Raw genomic sequence first — 24318 nt, forward strand, 5'->3', positions numbered from 1 at the left:
TGGGGGACCTTAATGATGTATTAATTATGAAGTTATTATCAGTTATTTAAGTTTAAAAAAAAACCAACAAAAAACCCCCCAAGATTTACTTACTTTAGCACGGCTAGAAAAAAAGCACTTACTTCATTTTTAACTTCAATTTTAAGGAGGGGATGGTGGGGTGGAGAGAAATGCTGCTCCCCACCTATAAATAAAATAAATATTTGAAGTTTTGATTCATATTTAAATAAAATATAACTCACAATCCAAATAAATTATAAAAATGATCCTTAGTAAAAAGGTAATAAAACACCCAAAAATGTGACAACTTGAGCATTATTAAAATTTTGTGATCTTTAACAATGTGGGAGATTTATTTCTATCTCAAAGTACCATATTCTTTGTCATTCTCAAATTAAAAGCAAAACTGGGCTGCAGTCTTACAGAGTCTTCTGTGAACTCTGCCACTGCTTTCCCAAAATAAAGTAAACTGGGAACACACACAAGTGCCACTTGGGTAATAGTGGCAGTGAAGATTCCCCACTTCCAATACTGGTACTATAATGTTTTTTATCTGTCATACCTCATCTTCTGCATCTGCTGCAGAAGTTAACTTGAGCACAGCTTCGCATTTCTCTTGGAAACAGCCTGCAAGGAAGTCAGCATGTCTCATGAACACATTCATTTCTTCACTGGTAACTGGGTTCTTCTCACTTACTTTCGCCATTATCAGCTCTAACAAAGTAACTCTAGAATCAGAAAACAACCTGTTAATCAAATTCACTGAGTAACATGGAATTATCAGTAGAATAAGCAGATACAGTTGTTAAAAATGATACAAACAATTAGCATGCTAGTAACAGAGCTGATTTTTAAAAATTAAGAAGTCTTACGAACACTGGCAATCAGTTCCTGTTCGCTGGTTTATTTCTGCACACCATTAATTTAATTCATCATTCAATTAATACAATCTGGCCAGACAGTCAAGTCAATATTTTTCTCAAGTCTATTTCAATTTCTAATTTCTTATGTCCTAACATAACATTACCATGAGTGCATATTCCATATGTCTAAAATTTCCAGCAAAACAGCTCTTAAAAGCTGTTGTTAAATTCAGCAAAATAAACACAGACTATTTGACAGCTGCCGTTTGAAAATAGCAGCTTTTCACAGCCCTTGCCTTGCACGCAGTCCTTCACTAATTCTCCTCCCCAACCCCAAACCAATTCTGAGTAGAAACTGGGGAAATAAAAATGGGTATGTACACTCAGTTCTTTACAGCTGTTTTATAATTGCTACTAGATGGACTACAGTAAAGTCAAGTTAATTACTCATATACCCAGTAAGAGTTATTCAGTGTATTAAACTAGCAAGTAAGTGGATACATAATGAAGATGCTCTATAAAATGTACTTGGGTTGTTTATTTTAACAGCTTCAATGTTTTTTTATTTCTGATATCATTTCATGTTGTTAGGGCAAAATGGGAGTATTTTGTGGAAGCAGGACTTTAACGTGACAGAGGCCCTCCTACAGCTTTCCCTGTTCAACTCCAGCGCAGAGGAGCACATGGGTTAGCGAAGTCCCACTGCAATTCTCTCAACCTGAAAGAGCGCTATTTATTGAATGAATTCAAGAGCAGGCTCAGGGTTTTCTTTCACTAAAATATTTGCAATTCAGATGGAAGGACTGACATTTAAACATGTGGAATAGTTCAAATGCTTTTTCTTTTTTTTTTAAATTTACCAAGCAGGTTGTCACAAGGGGAAGAGAAATGCCTTTTTCTGTGGAAAAAGCACGGTCACTGCTTTATTAACCTCCAAGAACCCACCCCTATTAATCACGTAACAGCTACTCAGTTCTTGCTAAACTCAACCCTCAATGTCATTAATACAGCTGCATTAAACAATTATCTGAATGAGGACAAAAAGCTTTTTGAACACGGTAGCACAGAAATCTGCTCAATGCATTTGGGAAAGGGTAGACTCCAGACAGAAGGCTGTCAAACACTGGTAACCTCTCTCACAGGCTTCACTTACGTATATGATGGAGCACTGATACAGAACAGTTGTCCTGTTTGTTCTGCAGGTTACAGCTGGGTACCACACACTTGCCCATCTACAAAGTACCAGAGTCCAGTTACCCAACATCCGTAAATGAACGAAGGCTTTCAGATTTGGCATACTATACAAAAATCAAGTTAAGTGCACAGATGTGTCATTCATCCCCAAGACAGGGCTAGATTTTAGATGCCAGTTTTTACCAAGTTTAGAGCCTTTCAAGCATATGTTCAGCTAAGAAAATAGGCTGCTCACAGACTTCATGATGACAGGAGTTATTCCAATAAAATATCTCCTGCGCAACAGAATTCCAGTCAGCTGTTGTTGAACCAATAATCCAAATAATACACGATTAAAAATGACAAACAATCCTCTGTAAAGAAGTTGGAGGGTCACCACATAAACTGTGTTAGATGAAATTGTTGCCAATAGGGAAAATTTTTTGCATTACTCTTCCTCTTGCAATATAATTGGGTGTCCTTTTAGACAACCCTAATCATTCCAGAGAAATAGGAGTGACATTAAAACACCACCTGTATGTAACTTCTTTTAAAGTTTTCTATTCTCTTTAGGCATTCATGTCAAAACTGTTCTTCTGAGTTTTCTTCCAGGCAGTCATTCAGGACATGCCCATCTTTCCCCTGAATTTCAAGCAAGTCTTGCCATTCAGCCAACAATTTCCTGAGAGCAATGCTTTTTGTTCTGGTGCAAGTTCCCTTACATTCCTTTCTTCTATTGTTTCTCTCAGTTTTCTTCCAAGACTCACCCGAATTTTTCCAAGTTAGTTCTCCCACACAATGCAATTTGCTCATTTCTTTTAAACGATCTCACAACTGTTCAGCCATTCAGTTGACAGAGTTTGTTCCTACTTGTTTGCCTATAGCTAAGTACAACAGATACGACAACTGTTAGTACCAGTTTTAGTACAAATCATCATGAATTTTTGTAACAGTCAGTTCAGTACCTAAAATATAATTTTGTATATTATATTTATGATTATATTTCTATCTGGAAATGATCATGCTGTAAGTTTTATCTTCCTTTTCTTTAGGCACCACTTAGGAAGACTTTTTGTCAATCTCTTGCTTTTTTATTCCCTAGCCAAATTTAAACCAGTTCTTCCTGAAGCTGACCAATTGGCAAGAACTTAGAACAGCTACTATAAAGTATTTGCAATAGTCAGTAAAACACATTGCTGTCTCCTATAGTCTGCAAATAAACCACAGCATTAAAGTACAATTTAAATCTGGAAGCTCATTATTGCAAACTAAAGTGAAGCCCTGCTAAGCCTGTCTAAAAATAGTATTGTAGAATTCTATCAATTTTATGATCGCCAAACAATTTTTGTATCAAGTGCGTTTGGTTTATAACCTCTTAGCAAGTGCCAGACACTTGGGACATTCGTTCTCTGTGACTAGGACTTCTTTTTCCTGAAACATTTCACTGACAGCAATGGTTCTATGAGACAAATTAGGTCCTTCCTCAAAATTTTCCAATTCTATCATCTTTGAACGATACTTGTAAGCATCCTATTAAATGAAAATTGGTGAATTTGTGAAGGACTACAATCTAATGCTACCTTCAGCTGTTCTGTGTCTGTGAGCATTACCAGGAACAAAAATCCAACACAACATTGACATTAGCGGCCCTGTAGCTGAACATATGCAAGAAGCAGTGCTACTTACACTACTTGAATGCCCATTTTCCTGCTGGTAATTTGATGAACGGCTACATCATTCACTGAGAACACTTCACACAAACTAACACAAAAATCAAAAGTAAAGATGCAAGTAGCTGAGCATCTTAAAAATACCTGAAGCTATTCAGCTGCTATTCAGTTGCATTTTTGTTGCTGTTAATTAAAGCAAGACCCCTTCTTAAAAGGGACAACACAGATGTACTCATTTTGAAGATTTTACAATGTAATTAAGACTATCAAGGCATTAACTTACATTGTTCATGCTCAAGGCTAACTTGGATTAAAAGCAAAGCGGCTTTTTCTAAATACTTCTGCCAAATACTTGCACATGTGCAGGGAAATCTCAGATCTGGCAAACAATTCAAGAATCTTTTGGCTCAGTATCGTAGCCATATGTTCCTGCAATAATCACTTGCAGAGAAACAGCAGGCACTGTCACATTATCATACACTTTTCAAAGCCAGAATACCATTAAAAAAGCTGATCATATTATCGCACTATTTATTTCAGGCCATTTGCAAACTCAGACATGCAACAATGAAGTGCTTAGATTTGTTTGGAAATGAAAGTTGTCCAGAAGTCAGGAATTTGTCTTATAATCGAAAATTCAGATTCCAGATCCACTTCTACAACAAGAACGACTTCATGGCATGCACCATGGCCACAGTATCACAAATGCACTACATTTCAATTACAGGAAATACTTTGAATAGTGCAAATACTGCGAATAGTGCAAATAACTGCGGTTATGCAACTGCATATACTTTGGTTATCTAAGGCAACTGCCAACTTTAAGAGTCACCACTAACGTATGCATTCGCAAACTTTCTCAGCGTAGTTAATTTTGTTTCAGTAAATACCCTTAAAGTTAGTGTATTTAATGTGCGTGATAGAGAATACTCTAACTGAGAGTTACCATATATTCATGAGCTCAAGCTGGTCTCCCCAGACACCTCAATACCACATCTGTCCTTTCTTCGTTTATATGACTTAGTCAGCCTTATTGGACACCCAATGCGGCAACTCTTGCGGTGAAGGCTCCTCGTCTCGTTTTGAAACAATGAATTCCCTATGCTTTGGTTTATACGGTTACTTTTTTCTCCAGTTAATGACAGTCAAAATGTTTTTATCTGAATTGGATTTGTCTCCTCATATATCTCAAAAGAATGAATTCTTAAATATACTAACATTATATAGGAAGATGTCATGGCACGGTTTTCTTCTATAGCTCAGATGCAAAAGAACTATTTCTACACCACTTACTTCCATATGTTTGACAGTAAATTAAGCAGTATCAAATTCATAATAAGCTGTGCTGTGATTATGATTTTTAAAAACTTAATTGAGCTTACTTGATTTGCAGAACTCTTGGGATTGATAAAAAATTCAGCAAATATGCTGTGACTAGCCATCCTGCATATGATCATCCATATGATGCTTACACCAAAAGCCTTTCAGTTGAGGTAGCTGATCACTGTCTATAGCATGGTGCATGCAACAAATCCAGCTGAGACCTTTCTAGAAACTGATTACACCTACTGCTTTAAGTACAATTGAACAACCTAACCCAGTCCTGGCTGTCCTCAATGGGATTACGAAAACATACAAACTGCCATTCATGACATCTCCCAAAAGAATTATATTAGCTCATTCACTTAAAAGAGTCTTTCCCCACTAACTGGTTAAAGAGACCCTACCTCCAGGCACAGTAAGCACACAGCTCATACTCATTCCCATTTGGTCAGCCTGAATAAAGGAAGACGACAGTATTTCCTTCCTTATTCCCATCCTTCGTTTTCCATCCCATACCCATACATTAATGATATCTTATCTATGGTTCTCCATCTATCATATACTCTTTCTTTGCCTGCCATCCCTTTTGTTTCTTTATAATCTCTGATCAGCATCTGTACCTCCATTTGTAATAACACTGTGGCTTTAGTCACAGCAAAAAACACAGGAAAAAAAAACACTAAGGGACTGCTTTGTTTACTGCTTTGTCTTTCACCTGCAAAAACTATAAGGGGAACTTGCAGATTCCCTGGGCAAATGGGGAACAAAGTAGTCATGTTGAATACAAAAACAAGATCACACGATCTTCAAGGAGTTGGACGAGCTGTAGAATTGTAGTACAGGATTTCCCAAAGTTGAATATTCTAACAAAGCAATTTTTTATCTTCCCCAATTCTTTATTAAAGCAATTGTAAATGAGCATTTTCCCAATTATAGGAATGGTTATTTCCCACCAATTCAGCACACATTTACCCAAACGCTTGAAGGAAAACTAGCTAGTTTCTTTCAAGGTGAAGGTTTGTTGAAGCATTTTATATTTGCAATAGTGGAAATATTAAAAGATTAAGTAATCATGTGCATCTGCACAACTCTGATTTTTAGGTTCTGCTAACCAGTATTAGATATACTTCCAACTTTAGTAAAGGCCTCCTTTTATTTTCTTGTAATTACAACAGGAGTATGAACAGCTGAGGACATTTCAAATACAGATGTAAAACACTGCAGGGTGTGGTGCTCTTATGAAATCAAGACATAGGCATGAAATCTTGTCCTTTTTTTTTTTTTTTTTTTTTCTCTCGAAGTATTTCTTTACCAAGTAATGGCGCCAACCGGGATTCTGCAACCCTACATAAATCACTGCCAGTTGTGGCTAAACTGTAATGTTAACCAACCAATTTAAAACCATTACTGACATAGAAACATGTATTTAGAGATTTTGTGCCAACTATGAAACCACACAGTTTTTCAATCATGTGAACAGGATACTCTATATGGAATGCTAAATACTAAAAGCCACATTGGTTTTTGGGGTTACCTTTCTTGATTGCTCAGTTTGGCATAGAGGGCTTTTACCAGCTTTGGACATTTCAGCAAATGGTCTGTAACAATCAAGAACCTAAAAAACAACAAAAAAAAAAGTGTTACTGGTGCTACAAAAACAGCATCTACATTTACTCCAAATGGTGCTGGTTACTTTTACTTGTAGATGACCGTGTGATATACTTCTGGTCCTATTTGCTAAAAGATACAAATCCTCACAAAATAATTGCGCATTGTTCTACAGTATTTTTCCAGATACAGCAATGGCCATTTCCCATCAATTCAGCACACTTTCACTCAAATGCTTGAAGGAAAGCTGGTCAGTCTTTTGCCAGTTATACAAAAGGCACACCACAATTCAAATAATAAAACACTCATCCGACTGTTTATGCATCTCAGCAAAAAGCCAAGTTCAAGCTTGAAAACTATTATGCTACTTGTCACAACGCTGTTTTTAAATCCACCAAACAGTCAAAAAAGTGCCCAAATAATTTCTCTTTTAAAGAAATTCTAACAAAGCATTAAAGCAAATGGACACCTCTTTGTCAGATGCAAGGCAGCGAAATAATGTTCTCAACTTACAAAAAATACCTCCCTTGTGTAACAGGAACGTAAACTGATAACCAAATCTAACTCATTGCCCTACGAGGTAGGTAGGTGTGGTCAGTTTACCCTTGTGCTAATGCCAGTATTTACACTGATCACTTTCCCAAGCACCATTCACAGCAGTCAATAGCAGATACTAGTCGTTTAATTTCAACCCAGACATGTACTCTCAGCATTATGGGAAAAAACAAAGTATGTAAAAATATTTTCTCCTCAAATTATATTCCTAGGAGTACTGAGAGTGTTATATATGCTGCATAGGTATACGCATACTAAACTATGCGTTTTTAAAGCAGCGTGTCTACCTATTAAATACAAAATAATTACAAGTCAAATCTCAGAGCACCCTCTGAGCCGATGAAGCTACTGAGAAAGAATAGCTAAAATAATATGAAAACCAAGCGATTTCAATATTCTCTCCACCTCCTCCGCACTTTTCACTTTGCTGACAGCCTTTTATTTTGTGTATCCATAATCCAATACATAGCTAACAGGAAGATCACACAGAAGCCTCCCAGCTTCAATGAAGTATTTTTTTGACAAATACTCAATGACAATTGGGGAAATAGGAGAACAAGAGGTCCAAAAGATTAATAGCTATTATATTTCTAACGGTAACTGTGGACTTAGCCAGCACCTGGTTCAGTCACTGTAAACTAGACATTTTTAAGAGGGGGAGGTAGAAGAAAAGCTGTTTTGTGCTGTGCTTTTTTTTACTGATATTTGTACACACATTCAAGGAAAAAAAATAGTATAGGCGTAGGGAATCTTCAACTTAAAATTTGTATTCTGAGCAGCGTAGCATTGATTCAAGAGTTTCTCAACACAAATTTGAACCTGCAGACTTCCTCAAAGCCAACAGCACAAATGTATTCCAATTGAGCAGTGCAGGCTCAGCCATAACAACTGAATCAAGACATCAGCAGGGCAGTCAAGAGGAACACTTCTACAGTTCCTGAAACCACAATTTACAGCACATGAGCCATCCACAGTTAAACCTTCAGAATGGTAACAACTAACTTTATTTTTCAAGGATTTGAGTAGAAGCAAATGCTTTTATCTGGAGCTGCAAAAGAAAAAAAATCGTAATGATCAGAGTTGTGCAGAACACGGTACTTAGCCTCATAACGTACAAATTTCAGCCGACAATAAAGTATGGTAAAAGTGCATTTAAGGAGACAATCTGAAGCCCAATTTTTCAGTTTTGCAGTTGGGACTATGAATTTAAATCTTAATTTTCCTTATTAACATTACTTTGAGGAAATCTTCTTGACTATTTGCCTTGTAGCTAAAAAGCGATCAATAATTATCACAAAAAGATCTTATGCCACTAGATGCACATTGGTGATTACTACTGCCAAGTGGAAGACCTGTATTTTACTCATTACTTGGGTTTACGCTCTTGTATTTATCATACACACCTTTCACATTCTATCGACTGCTTGAGGAGCTTGCAGTATTTCAGAATAAAGTTTCTGCTTATAAAGGAGCATAAACTTCTGTATATGCTTCTTACCCTTTTAATTTCATGACATGATGTAACACCCCAGAAATTTCTGCTTCTGTATTTCAGTTTCTCTTTTACCTTATCCACTTCCTGCATTACTGTATCATAAAGAATAGAGCACTAGCATATTTTACAAGAGCATCACCAAGAGGTAACAGAAGAATTAGTAGTGGAATAAAGCACTTTCACCTCTTGCTACTATTCCCAGAAATTTTGGTGCTAGTTAAGCAAGGATGCAGCAAATTAAATCTAGTATCCTCAGCTCTCTGGTTTTCATCTGGGGCAGGGGAGAAGAGGAGGAAAAGTAAGACTATCCACAACTCCAAAAAAAAAAAAAAAAAAAGACATTAAGTTTCAGGTTACTGACTGAATATAGCATTTCAGATGCACGCAAAAGGCTTTGGTAGGAGATTTAAACTCTGTTTGGGGGCCAACAGCACAACCGCTGGGATAAACTGAGGACCACTGTAATTTAGTGAAGGAAATGGTGAAAATTAAGGTTGTTACACAAGCGTAACACAGTAACAAATGAATAGTGTTAAATATGCCAATTTTCTTGACTGTTTAAAAATTGTTTGGCTAAAATCCTAAAAAAATCAAGTGCTTACATAGTAGATAAATACAGGAGGAGATGTTCAGTTCAAAGACTTTACAATAGCACAAGGGCTGCATTGTACCAAACTGAACTTGAGAAGCGGCCAAGATGAAATGGTATAAGCTACATTTGTACTCAGTATATTTCAAATGATCACTAAGCTTACTCAAATCAAAGCCGGGTGTAAGCAATCAACTTTATCATCAAATGTCATGCTCCTTATTAAGTTGATTTGATCCCATTTGCAAGTTTAGAGAACAGTGTCCTCAGTCTCAAAAAATGAGGAAGAAAACCCCCGCAAATGTTTTAGAAGCAAGAAGAAAACGACATGGCGATTATCTATTCGATGAGCAAACTTCTCTTCCAATCTCAAAATCCAAAGCATTTTTCATCATCCTTCAGTAATGCCACTCTATCCAAAATATTTAGTAAGAATGAAATAGTTATTTTTAATGTAGTTTAACAAACAAATGTAACAAAACATCCGAATTTTGAAGAAAAAAAAGAAGAAAATTTAGACAGCTAACCTATCAAAGCCATATCACCAGCCTTTTCTGATGCTAAAAAAGCAATATGACTCACAAGGAATTGTTTGGGACCAGAACACATTTTAGAAGCAGAAGTATTTTTTTGTCCTTGCACAAGAATATAAGCACCCCATCAAAACTATTTAAAAAACAATAACAAGTATAAAGGTATTTAATAACAAATGGAACCCATGTGCTGTCATAAAGACCCCTAGAAACTAGATAATTCATCCCACCTAAATACCAGTACTTCTTGCTCAAAAGAATAAGAAAACACATTTCCATATTTAAGGCTCAACCCCAAGTATCAAGCATCACCATACTCCTCTCCTGAGCTGAATCAAGCACAACAGTGAACATCCTTCCATCTTCAAAAGGCATTACCCATAATGAATACATCCTCCTTACAGGCCACGATACCGTCCACCAAGTCAACTTACAGATCTAGAAAAAACTGAGTTCAGATTACCTTCAATATTTCTCTGAATCAGAAGACACTCTCATTCATCTGATAGCTACAACTGAAACGTGCTGAATAGATTTATTTTTACTTACGTGCAAAGTTGAATTCATTTTTTCCGAAGAGCTACGAAGAAAAAACTGGTAGATGACTGGCAATACAATCACTTCCTTCTCCCCCCTCTCCACAAAATGTACAAGAAGAAAGAGGTGACAAGATAAATAAAAGTGTGAGGCTGAGCTTTGAAAGATTGGGGAAATCTGTGTCAATACACTGCTACTGCAAACAGAAAATAGAAGCTACTCAGATCTCTACAATTAGAGAAACTTTTCCAATTGTCAGTACTATTTAAAACCACAGTTGAACTTGGAACCTGCAACATAACTCCAAATTTCCTGGAATTAAAAATAAGAATTACTTTCTGGAGAGTAGAAGGGGGCACGGGACACCCTAAACTGTCAGAGAGAAGAGAGAGAGTTGCCTGCCCCAAATGAAAAAAAAAAAAAAAGAAAAAGGTAACATTTTCTGGTTTCTGCACCACAGGCATACCAATTAAGCAACAAATGCTCTACTGAGGAGTTCCATCTTTGCCTTTAAATCTGTGCCCATGGGCGAGACTCCTTGCCACAGGAGCACTAGTTTCTGTCCACACTTCTTTCCATAAGCCAGGACAAAATAACCAAAGGCAAAAAATGGGGAGGGGGAGTCCCACATCCTAATCTTTACAGTTATCATTGAGCTGCGGTTTCAAAAAGAGAAAGTGGATGTTCAGAAAATCTTACTTCCAACGCCAAACAGCTGACCACTCTCTTAATATTGTTTTTCTGGAAGCCAAAAGGCATATTACGCCTCTTATTTTAAAATGGAGGATTTGTGTTCCTTGCTCTTCAGGAATCAAAAATACAACCTGTTTTTCCTTTCCATAGTAGCTACATTGCCCCATGCACACACTTGGAAAAACTGATGACACAAGCTATACTCTCATCTCTAATGGAACCATCAAAGCACTTCTAAAATAAACAGCTTTTAGAATACACATTGGTCTCGGTTAGGATAAATTATAATGTAATCTTGTACTACTTTTTCCTAATTATTTTACAAAACACATATGTTTGCAGGTTCAATACTCTAAAATAGATATGTGGCATTCTGTGCTGGTTTCTCTTCTAAATACAGTAGCTTCCAAACTGTGACACACTTTTCTGCTGTTGATTAATAAAACCCGAAAGGGAGTGGATGTGGATGTGTGGGGAAAAACAGAGAAATGGCTTTTTAAAGGCTCCACAATTTCCCAGAGCCTAAGGCATAGCTCTCTGCCATGTTTTAAGAAAAGGCTTTTACTGAAACAAACAAACAAACAAAAAAAAAAAAGGCAGTGCTTGGCAAGCCTTTTCAGTATACTGCACATATGACACGGGATACTGCTTGTGTTTTCCTCTTCCTTTGGAACTGCAAGGGAGTTTGTTACAGAGGACCCTTCAGACCTTGGCAGTAATCTCACAGGAATAGTTAGAGGACCCCATTTTTCTCCTGCCTTCGATCCCAGTCCGTGCATTCCTGAATCCCATTCCCGTCTGCTGCCGAGTCCAGTCCAGGACTTCCCAAAGCCTGTCCTGCAGCGCCAGTGGTGATGTGATCATCATCAGGGGAGCTCGATCTTGGTTTTGTATATATTTAATTATTTCTATTACTATTATTATACTCTTTTTCATTGTTATTGTTTATTAAAACTGTTTTAACTTTCCAATCCGTAAGTCTCTCTCCCTTTTCTCTTTTCCTTCCCCTTCTGGAAGGGGGCCATCCGTTTAAAAGCAGGTCCAGCTTTAAACCTTGACACTTTGGTAGGTAGCAGCTGGAAAAAGAGTATTAGCTTACGGAGAAAGTATATTTGCTTACATGTTTAGGATATGTTCAACTTAATATGTCAACACTTCAGAAGAATTAAGTCAGCATACCATTACAGAGGTATATTGGAAAGATGGAATACACACAGGAAACAAATTATTGTGTCTCACAAGGGCTTGAAAATCATGTTCATCCCTTTGAATAGAAACAGAAGATGGAACATAGGGGTGGAGGAAGCAGAACCAAAGGATTCATAATGCAAAAAGACTGATCACAGTTTAAGAGACAGATATTCTGCTGTTAGGGAACAGACAGGCAGGAGCTAAGTAATACTAAAAGGAAAAAAAAAGATCACAAGAGGGTGGAAGCAACAGAAGTTGACAGGTTTAAAAACTTTCCATGTGCAAGGAAGTATTTTAGAGGGAATGCTAATCCCACAACTATGATCATGAGCAGAGCAAGCTGGAAGCAACAGATCATAACTACCCCTGAAAGGGGGAGCCTGCATTAAAGGGCAAGGTCTCAGAGAGGACAGGAACAGGCACTCATGCACCAGCCTGTAGCAGCATGGAAGTTTTTCATCAAAGTTAGAGGGTATAAATTCTTAAGCTAATAGCCTAGACAGTAGCTGCATGTTGCAAAGAACAGCATGTTTTCTAGAAGACAACTGCACAGCAAAGAACCATCAAGGAGACAGGATCATTTAATTAGTGTATGCCATAAATCACACCAATGAAAGGAAACAAGTTTGTTTCTGCAGAGCCAGTGTCTTCACAAAGATATATGCTTTGAAGTATATTCTGTAACATCATACTCCTTGAAACTTTCTGAGAGCAGCAAGCTCTGGGCACTCTTTGCAAGCCCAACTACAAATCCAAACATTCAGGACGCAATAGGTAAGTTTCAATGTCTTTCAGTCCTAGAAATTTCCATTTTCTTCTTGCTCTAAGATTTTAGCCAAAAGCTACAAAACAAAGGGGTATACAGCCAGTCAGGCAATGTTTTGAAGAATCTCAGTTGGAGATACACAATCTACCTCCTCAGATCATTGCTCTTGGGAGTTAGGCCAGCAGCAGCAACCTCGGAAGAGCTCCTAGTATTCAAGATTACAGGATTGCTAGCCTGAAACAAGTTCAGGAGCTGTGTTGACGAGAAGTTTAGAGGCAGTTTAAAAACACATTGCCTAATATATGTTAATTAATCCTATTTTAAAATGCCACTCAGCATCTAGTATTCAAGATGGTAAAGGTAGCAACATTAAAAAAATCTTGGAGCTGTTTAGAGGATCAAGCTTCTAAAAGAGAAAGAGGAGGAGGTATCAGTTCTTAAATCAAGAGAATTTATTATATGTGTGAATTATATTCTGCAACTTCACAGATTTCAGAGATAGAAGCATTTCTGATGCTTACAAGTAACCACAAGCTTAATGAAATGAGCCTTCAGACCATCTGGTCTGGATAAACAGGTATGATCATACAAGGACTGAATACAAAATTTGACCAGGGCATTCCTTACAGAACGGACTTCCTTCTTAAATTTATTAACTATTTCTTAGCTCATAGCATGCCACAGAAAATACTTAGAAAGCGTATCATTCATGAAGACACACTTAGGTGTGCATCACAGCACCATTAGCTCCCTTTCTTTCAAGTTCTGAAGCAATTCTTGCTATGCTGTCAATCTACAAACACATTTTAAAAATGCATCGGTGCTCATAGTCTCAAAACCTCACTATTCTGATCTGCAAAATAGCTTTCCTCTGTTTCAAAAATTGCTTAGAAGGTGGATGGCTTGACTTTCCATCACTGATTAGATTCAGAAGTCGTTAAATGGAGGCCTTATCTCCCATAAGCCATCCCTCTCAGAAAGCATAGCCAACACTTCACAGATTCCCTCTTCCCTGACAGGAGATCCTTGTCTTCTACTGAATGTCTTGTGATTCAACAAGTAGGCAAGTGTGACAGGAAAATTCCAAAAAGCTACGTCCTGCCTTTAAAGATGCTTCCTCGCTCTTCTTAACTGGGAGAGGGGGTTATGGCAGACAGAAGAGGAACTGCAAAAGGTCTGCTACCAACAGCTGCTTCTAAAAAAGCAGCTCTGAAGAACTGCTCAGAATAACCTCAGATTTCCTCTGACAAAGCCTTCTCCCTACAGAACTGTTGCAAGACTGGAGGGACAAGCCAAAGGCGTCACATTTGGAAAGAAGTTCCTCCTGAACTTTCTCTAAGGACTTTTCCAGCTTGGAGACAGAAAACTGGACTTGAAACATGAATGTGGGATCTGAATAGAGGAGGAACCGCCAATTCATCAAAAAGAAGATTTTAAAGATGTGCTTGCCCTCCTGTGATGGCTGAAGAGTAGAAAACCCAACATGTGCTAGCCTAAAGGAGTAGTGAGGACCCCATGGGAGAGACTACAGTTCAGCCAATGGCCTTAAATCCAAATATTTGTCCTGGATGTCCTCTCTCTGTCCTAACAGTTCATGGCAGCAACTTTAAAAATAACTTGAGCATCGTAAGTGTTTATTTGTGAATTCACTGGATACTTAGAGGAACACTTAAGTCATAAATTTCAGTGCACAATAAAAGTAATAAAATCATGAATAAAAGTTTTGCCTATAACCAAAACTCGCCTGGTTACTCAAAGAAAGATTTTCAATACTTAAAAGCAGCATTTGACAGCAAGAAAGCCCAGCCAAGAGGAATAAACACACATGGCATTCACTTTTTATTCAGTGTAATATGAAACCGGATGCTCCAGCTGAGAGACAAGGTAGGCAGGAATTAAGTAATATTTTTAACTTTAAAAGTAAGAACATCTTAATTTCAGTCATTTTTGAGTCCAGCAGTGAGCATAACCTCCTGGAAAAAGCATAGTTTGTATTTCAGCTCAGCCATATAATGCCGTAATAGCCACTTAAAAATGGTTGCTGTGCGCTTTGTTAGCTGTGGCACAAGGGACGCAAATCTTTACACCAGAGTACTGGCTCTGTTGCAAATACCGTGGCTATGTAAATTCATTTAAGCAATCCTAGTGGTATGTACTTCACTGAGAGCTGAAGTACAGCTCCAAATTTTCAGTGAATTGCTGACAAAATATTTTTTTCTACTGTCCAGCCAGAGAGGTGTCCAAAGCTTAGATCTGACTGCGTAAGAAAAGGGACAGAAATCTTTTTATGCACTTTTACACTACTCTATCTCACACATACTCTTCCATATCAGAAAGTAACATCGTTACTCGATGAGGGGGGGAAAAAGTACTGTAGTAATGAACAAAGAATCAGTTCAAACCAGGAAGATTACACGCAATGATAAAAATGGACACCAAAGCAAGAGCAGCAATACACCAGAGTCCAAACTTATTCTAAACATATGCCCAAAGCAACAATGACTCTGTCTTTCACACACCTAATTGCAGAAAACTGCAATTCATTCAATATCCAAAAATTTTTAGAAACAGAAGGCTCTAATGAAAGAATAGCTATTATCAGCATAAAGCACATGCAAACCTACACAATTTCAAAAGCTGTCCTAAAGGGACAGCATTACTACAGGAACAACACTGACCCAAGAACAAAGCTTAGCTTTTCACTCATCATTGTCAAAAAAACCCAACCTTTCTTATATCCAAGACAAGAATCTTCAACTTCCACCAGCCAAAGTAACTAACATTACTTCTACCAAAATAAGAAATCCTGTTTATTGTTCAGCTTTTCTGTTCACAGCAAAGTGTATGTTAGGAGGCCATTTCTGGACACTGCCTGCTCTGTCTGATCACAGGAACAGGGCAGCACTTTACACTAGTAAATGGAGAGCAGTGAAAATTTCACAAGTTTCCTACAGAAAACAGATGCAACATGGCTGATCTCAGTAGAGCTTTCCCCTAAATTCAGAGAACCAGCAGAGAAAAGTGCTCAAGCAGGCAGGACCCAAGAAAGTAATCACAAGAGCTGGCTAGCTTGCTTCCTGCTGCTCAGGAATAGGAAAAAGGAAAGAAGGCAAGCAACAGAAGGGTTACATTGGTGTCATCATTACAGTACACGATTTTATCCATCCACATTTATCTCACAGTAAAAGGATTAGTGCTAATAAAAGAAACAAACTTTCAGACCCAACTCAAGACTACCCTCAAAACAAACCAATTCTAATATTCCAGAAAAAAAGAGAAAAATATTTGGACTGGGAGTTTCAGCTGTGTGACATTGGGTGTAATACTTGTAAACACTGTTACAGTATGTGCTTTACAAACAGAAAAATGATAGAAAAATGCAAAGAAGAATCCAAGATAATAGCTGCAGGTACCTTGTGAAAATGTAGTCAGTTATTCATAGGATTAAGTGAACATCCTCTGCAATTAAAGCTAAAGTAAGAACAACTTGTTGCCTATGAAATATGCTGCAGTAATACTTCCAAGACAACAAGAAAAAAAAACCTCTTGATAATTTGCACAAAAAAGAAAAAGATAGTGCAAGACTTTACAATGATTGTTCTACTTGTAACAAGACTACTAACTTTGTAAGCTCTTCCAAACTTTCAACTACACAGAAATACACCATGCAGTACAGGCTCACAAGATGCATGATGTATGGTCTAAGATAAAAGCATTACATTAGTGTAACACATGACCTATGGCTAACTGGAAGAGGGGAGAAAAGGGGAAAAAAAAAAAGAAAAATCATAACGAAAAGGAGAAAAAAAGAGACTTTGTTTAAATCAGTGTTGCATAAGGAATGGCATGCGCTAGCAGATTTCCATTGAAAATACGAAAAACAAACCTCTTATGCCAACCTTTTTTTTTTTAAATAAAAAAGGATGTGAAAATGTTACTTTCTTACCTTCTCCACACCAAGTAGACCAAAGATACTACATGTATTCTAATATGTATATATCATAGCTTCTTTCAGGATGGAAATAACTTTTAAAAAAAAAATCTAATATGAAGAAAGAACATATTTTGCCATTTAAATTACTCTCAGGCATGACACATATTATCTCACAATAAGAACAGATGAACACGAGGGAGAACCAGAGAGTAAGTGTGTTTCTTGAGATGGGAGATATAAGAAATGCAGTATTAGAAGAACAAATGAAGCGAGGATCAAGAAACGGGGGGAAATAGGTACAAGATGAATCACAAGAGCTCTAGAGCTACAAAGAGACAGAAAAATCAGCTCCTTTCTAGGAAGGAATTATCTTTTTCACTTTCAAGGTAATGCTGTTTGAATACCTATGCAATGCTTGATACTGCACTGTTGCAATACATTTTTTGGTTTAGATTTTGCACTTGTGAATGCACTTGAGCTGTGTTGACTTGAAAACAGTGCCAACATTATTGAAAGATTTCCATTTATAATTCAATTCGACTGTATAAAATGCCAAGAAACTTATGCTACAAACTCATTACTTTTTGTTTCAGTTGGAAACTGACAGTGAGCTTTGAGATTTAACTAGCCAATGTTAAAGTACTATGAAAGAAAACCAAATGTATTATTATCTTAATGCCTGGAAGACATTCCAATGCTTTTCTGTATACTCCTTGTATGAGGAACTCAGCATTCTGACAGGAATTAGAGGGCAAACATTCTGCAACTGCCTTAACGGCAGGACTAGGATTACTCTGTTCTACCCATCTCTTTTCCTTCGTCATGGTCTTATACCTTGTATAGAAGTTCGCCCCTTTTTAATTTCAAGACTACTCTGAAGAGAGACCATTTCCCACTCACATCAAACATCCACAGTGGAGGTAAAGACATTTTCATCATAATACCAACAGAATGTACTTCAGACTAGAAAGATCGGGGAAATGGATATCTCGGCGTTTATTTTGATGCTACATTTATTCTGCAATTACCTTCAAAATATAAATTTAACACCATGACAACCTCTTCCAGCTCTCCCTAACTTTCATATCTCAGCAAAAATACATTTCAGCATATCTTCAATACATAAAGAAAATGAAGGATAATCAAGATAATTATCTGAAAAGCAATCTTTCACAAGTTTATATTGACAGATGCCAAAACTAAAGACTCAGTTTGTCACTTTTAAAATAGAAGTCTGGTTGCCTGACCATGAAACGTTAAGTTTGCTTTCTGAAAACTATTTATGTCCCAAGCAGATTGACCTGGTTATGAAAAAAGCCCATCCACAAACAAATTTTAAGTCATTTTTTCAGTACAAAATCAAACTACTAAATGACATTTACTTTTCATTCAAACATCTTAACTCTGTTTAGAGACTTTCTAAATAACTAGTAAAACCCTGACAATGCTTCCTAATTAAATTTTGAATTTAAACATGACCTTCAAAAGAATGCAACAAAAACATACAAACTATCCTTTTTTTTTTTTTTCCCCTTGGAATGCACCATATAACAATTGACTGAATGCGTACCCTTGCTGATGCAGGGCAGAACATTTCTCAAATGCATAACTGACAATAATATTTACAAGAATGGCCATTAGCAAAAAATATAAAAGCTCAATGGAATAAAACCAGTGATTAGGTGCTCTTAAAGTATGAAAATGAAAGATGCAAGATTCACAAACAAAACATCTTCTCTGTTCTGGTATAAAAATGATTGCATGCTGCACTAGACAACATATCTGTTAAAAAAAAAAAAAAAAAAGAAAAGAAAAAAACCCACGTTTTATGTAGTACTCACAAGCATTAGTCATACAAGTCTTCCTAGCATGACCCAACAATCAAAGTCTGTAAGACTATATCCTGCCTTAACTTTATTTCAAAAATCTCCACAAAGCAGCACACAAGCATAAACTAGTTTGCATTCTAGAACTGTTTCATTTAAAAAGAAAAACAGACCATGATTTTAAAATTCCTGTCTATACCCTCAACAAAAATGTAGTCTTACTTTAGCAGCAACCAAAACAGTCTGTGAAAGTATCATGAAAATTATCTCTATACCAAATTAGTAACTTCTTAATAGATCTTCATTTACTACTCAGCAGTGTCACAAATCCAGACATTTTAATACAGAGACTTACACTAGAAAAACACCTAATTAAGAGGGGGGGCAGGGGGGGGAAATCTAAAGATACATACGACCACTCAGACTCCAACTGCTCTTTGTAGACTTTCAGGACATGAAGAGCCACAGTCAAGTTCCCAGGATCCAGCAGTTCTCTCACTTTCTCTGAATTAAGGCAGGTGAACAGGACCATACAACAATAGGCAACAATTTTCTCATCACTGTACGTAAGGCATGTCCTTCAAGATAAAATAAGGAGTTAAGAGAGCAAGTTAAAACTCACCCTGGAAAAACAGACTAGTGACATTCAGCTCACTGAGTAGTTGTTCTTTGCTGTCTTTTAGAGAATCATGAGTTTGTCATTGCCTAAGAGGGATAGAAGTCATCTGCAAAGAAAAACATCCAACTCCTAGCTGAAGGTCAAACTTAACAGGAAATTTACAAAACTAATGCTAAATTGGAGCTAACTGGAGATCTAGAAATTGGGTGAAACCATAATAATCATCTGCTTCTGTTATCATAAGGCCTTCCTACATCCAGCGCTGACAAGTGGGCTTCAAAAACACACTCTGAATAATTATCAGATTGAATGAATGTGCCTTTGTTGCTACCTCAGTACGAAAAATTTGTCCAAACACATCAACAACATTGTCATGTGTCTGCACAAAATCCTTTATGTAATATTTCATTACACATATGTCAACAAACCTCCAGGAAGATATTCTGGTGAGGTTAGGAGGGGAGCTAAAGGATTGGAAGACACAAACATTGTCACTTTTGGAGATTCCATCTGATCCACAAATACTGACAGGTCTGCACAGCAGCAAAGTGAACAAGAAAAAGCTGCCTTCTTGGAAATGAGTGTAACTACTTGAACACCTCTGAAATAAAGCTTATGTTTGAAGCTCATAATTTGAAGTAGAGTTCTCTTCCAGTTTCTGTTAAATGAAATCAATTTACTGTTAGTTTAGAACAAGCAGGTTTTTAAAGGTCCTGACCCCTGCGGTTGACTAACAAAAAAAACATCTACAGGATATGGTCTCTCAGCTGTCCCATTCTCACCAAAGTTATTTTTCAAAGCTTCATGGTGCTAGTAGAGGCACAACTATCATGTACAAAAGATTTCAATATAACCACAGAAATTACATTAGAAAAAAACCCGCATCCATGCTTACAAGAAGAGATCTGGGAAAGCACACTTCCAAATGCTATTCTGGGAATCTCCATTTCCTGCTGCAATGTTTCCAAGAAACTGGAGGCTGCAACGAAGAGCTGAAAAAAAACCAGGAAATATATGAACAGGAATTCAAAGAAACACTAATAAATTTCATATAAATGTCAAACTTCAACGTTACAACTATACATTACAGAATCCATCTCAATTAAGCTTTGGGTGCAGTATTTCACTGCTAGTGTACATAAATATTTGTATTTTCTCTTCTAACGCAAGTAATTTTACAAAGTATTCTGGAATTATACCCCAAACAAATCACTTTTTTTCCTCAGACTTAGATGAATATCAAACATTGGTTACTAGTGATTACAAGAACTAATTGACTCTGTCAAGTTTTAAGACAGATTGAAATCAATTAAAGCTTGGAGCCACGGTTAGCACAAACTGAAGCAGACCCACGCTGAACCAGTGTATGCCACATGGCAGTGGCCATTTTACCTCTTCTGGATCTGAGGTGGCTTTCTTCCTCGTATTAAATTAACACAAATAGGCCTCCTGTCATTACCTGAACTCTGCAAGAGCAGCTCTGCCTGCTATGAAGACAGCTCCCCAAACACCCTCCCCAAGCTGGCCAGAGACAGCTTGAAAACTTTGTTGCAGCAGGTAAAGCCAGAGCAGAACTGAATCCATTCCCTCGCTACCCATGTTAAATTCTATTTAGCTGGACAAATCATTATATACTATGATGATGTGCTCAATACTTTCTGATTTCTATTCCAGAAAAGTTAAAGCCAGTACTCCAAGTAAGTTTGTCTCCAATTTTAACTCTGAATTTAATATGGCAGATTTCTACTATTACTACCAAGGATTTATTCCAGCTTCCTCTCGATACAGACTTAAAATACGGGAAGCTGATCATACAAGATAATATCCTAGAGCCTGCCAAAAGATGTAAATTCATGAAAAACAAAAGCGTGAACCCACAGACCTCATAAAATTAAAACACTTTTTTTTGGCACTATTGACAGCTCTCAATAGCCTGGCCCTTATCAACAGGTTGGCAAAAAAAGTTAAAATTAAATGTTAAAACGCAGTTTAACAGATATTACAAACAGCAGCCTATTACAGATGGAGGTGGCTGATATTGCCAGGTTCTGAAAATTTAAAATTAGATCTCTTTGAAAGGTGCTGTGCCAGCTGGCAGCCAGATTTCCTACAGAGGTCTGGGCATATGTCCTCTTGGGAACAGAAAGAAAGCAAGTCTAAAATAAGGTCACTTGGGCTTAGGGAATAGTAACTTTTTTCCATATATATTTTTTAAGCCCAAAATACGTATGTCCTCTCCATACTTCATTTTCAATAATCTTCTCCTTTATGCCTTAGTTCTTAAGGTCTCTGTTTTCTCTCCCTGCACACCTGCACTTTCTCACTATTTTCTGCCCGGCATTATGCTTCCGCGTCTCCCAATCCATCTGGTTCCCATCCTGCTGACTCAGAATTTTTCTGGTGGAGAGTAAACATGGGCACGCTACTTTTGTAGCGGACGTTTTAGGGAAATATTTCCCTGCTATAAAAAATTAACAAGGCAGTAAATCCTAGGAATAGGGTATTATTTCTCTCGGTGAACTCCTTGCCTACTTTACTACGAGAAGGTATCTCAAAAAGACATGAGGTTGGTTGATTATACTCCAATCTTTACCTGAAATTTGCTTGACTCTTTTCAGCTATCAATTACACTTCGATCATTAGAGACTAAGTTGTCAAAAAAAATACTACAGACTAGGAAAAAAAAAAGTTAAAGATCTTTTAAAAGTTGCCATTCTTACTGTACCAATGATGCTAAGAACACATTTGCAGTACAACAATAAGTATCTACAAATCCTCCATTAATCACACACTGGAGTCTTAAATATTTGTGAAAGCAACCAACACTGTCCTTGTTCAATCGTGATGTCCTGAACAAGCAAGATGAATCCAGGAAAAGGTCAGAATTCTGTGGATGTACCATGGAAAAAAAAATTTGTCTGTAAGTGCTTGTTTTTTAACCAGTAATGGTTAACATTTTTTTTTAATTAGAAGCTACAATATAAGGGCAAGCAGATAATCTGTGAGAAAAAAGCAACTGTATCTTCTCACAACTAAGGAGAAAAAGAGGATGTCTTGATAATGCAACATTTCCCCATGCAAGTAACCTCACATGATGAATCTCAGCACTTCAAAAGAAAGATGTGATTCTACAAACACCTGAGGTAAATGAGCTACGCCAGGAGTATGGATTACACGCAAGACCCAGCTGACAGTCTGTCCAATCAATTCATGTGCTCTGTCAAAACTACAGTGCAACTGCTGCACTGCTTCTGCAGTGCCTGAACTCCTTTTTCCTACTAAAAAAAAAATGTAATTCATATTACAAAAAATATAACTCAGAATACTTAGCGTGATGCCAGGCCAATGGCATGTATGGTTCACGTACGGAGCGTGAATACTAATGTTTTGTCTTCTGTGATCATGAATCTACCTTTGAGAAGCTGGGTCCGTTGGGAGTACAAGAAAGACATGGACCTGATAAAGCAGGTCCAGCGGAGAGCCACAAAAATGGTCAAAGGGCTGGAACATCTCTCCTGTGAATAAAGGCTGAGAGAGTTGGCGTTGTACAGCCTGGAGAAGAGAAGGGTCCAGGGACACAATATTGCAGACTTTCAATATATAAAGGGGGCTTATAAATATGATGGAAAGAGACATTTTACCAGAGCCTGCAGTGACAGGATGAGAGGCAATAGGTTTAGATTGGATATAAGTAAGAAATATTTTTCTGATGAGGGTGGTGAGACACTGAAACAGGTTGCCCAAAGAAGTTATGGATGCCCCCTCATTAGAGGTGTTCAAGGTCAGGCTGGATGGGGCTTTGAGCAACCTGGTCCCCTGGAAGATGTCCCTGCCCATAGCAGATGGGTTGGACTAAGTGATCTTTAAAGGTCCCTTCCAACCCAAACCATGTTATGATTCTATGTGCTATGTCCAGCAGTCACAGATGGAAGCCAATAATGAAAAGGGGCAAACAGCATTAAAAGTCATTATAGCACCACGAGTAGCTCATCACAGTGTGTTCTCTGAATCACATCACAGTAATATCTACGTGATTATGCTTCAAAAAACCAAACACACAGCCCCCCACCCTTCCCCAAAGGCCACAGGTGCACCTGGTGGTCTTGCAAACATCTCATATGCTGTGTTTCTCTCCAAAGATGATTCCATATAAAAAGTACTAGCCTAGCACCAAGCTACCAAGTGACAGTGAATTTTGCTATGAGCACTGGAAATTTATACTTTGGTATTTATGCTTTAAAAAGAAACCCATCAAAAATCCAACTAGAGCTGTTAATTCACAGCCAGGAACTCATGTGTTAAAAAACGCAAATACTACACAACAAAAGTGAAGCATTGCATTCCCAACTACGGAAGTCTCTTTTTAGCATTCAATTTCCATGTTTCTCTTTTTGTTTTACCTCTATTGGACTTGACTGCTGCAACACGATTCAACTATGCTTAGAAATCTGTAAAGTACAGATACTGCTTTCCCCCTTTCCAACAACTTCATTTTCCTTACAGCAAAAGCAAGAAAATCTAGAAGCTGATTACGACAGACTTCATTGTACAGTATACCACAGAATCACAGAATGGTTAATGGTTGGAAGGGACCTCTGGAGATCACCTAGTCCAACCCCCTGCCAAAGCAGGTTCACCCAGAGCATGTTGCACAGGGTCACGTCCAGGGGGGTTTTGAATATCTCCAGAGAAGGAGACTCCACAACCTCCCTGGGCAGCCTGTTCCAGTGCTCTGTCACCCTCAAAAACCATTTTGCCATCCATTTAATAAGCCATTCTGAAAATAGGAAGGAAAAAAAAAGACAAGGAAAGAAAAAAAATGACAACAAAGGACAAAAAAAAAGAGGACAAGACTATTTCACTTTTTCCCTGAAAACTTACTGATCTTTATGAAGCTAAAAATAATTGTCAACCACTCTTTCCAGCTGCATTAGCCAGTATTT

General features: G+C 37.5%; 1 protein-coding gene across 2 annotated transcripts in view; it reads right to left on the reverse strand.

The window, feature by feature from the left end:
* The window catches only part of ATXN10 (ataxin 10), a 108551-nt gene that overhangs the window by 57815 nt on the left and 26418 nt on the right, over positions 1–24318 (reverse strand). For both annotated transcript variants that reach the window (XM_068402095.1, XM_068402096.1), the window contains exons 4-7: positions 20271–20367; positions 19170–19334; positions 6564–6644; positions 563–728 (exon numbers count right to left, since the gene is read on the reverse strand). In XM_068402095.1, coding sequence (XP_068258196.1) covers positions 563–728; positions 6564–6644; positions 19170–19334; positions 20271–20367 — 509 coding nt within the window. The remainder of the gene's footprint in view (positions 1–562; positions 729–6563; positions 6645–19169; positions 19335–20270; positions 20368–24318) is intronic.

The sequence above is a fragment of the Nyctibius grandis genome, chromosome 5, assembly GCF_013368605.1.
Source record: "Nyctibius grandis isolate bNycGra1 chromosome 5, bNycGra1.pri, whole genome shotgun sequence".
NCBI classification, from domain to species: Eukaryota; Metazoa; Chordata; class Aves; order Nyctibiiformes; family Nyctibiidae; genus Nyctibius; species Nyctibius grandis.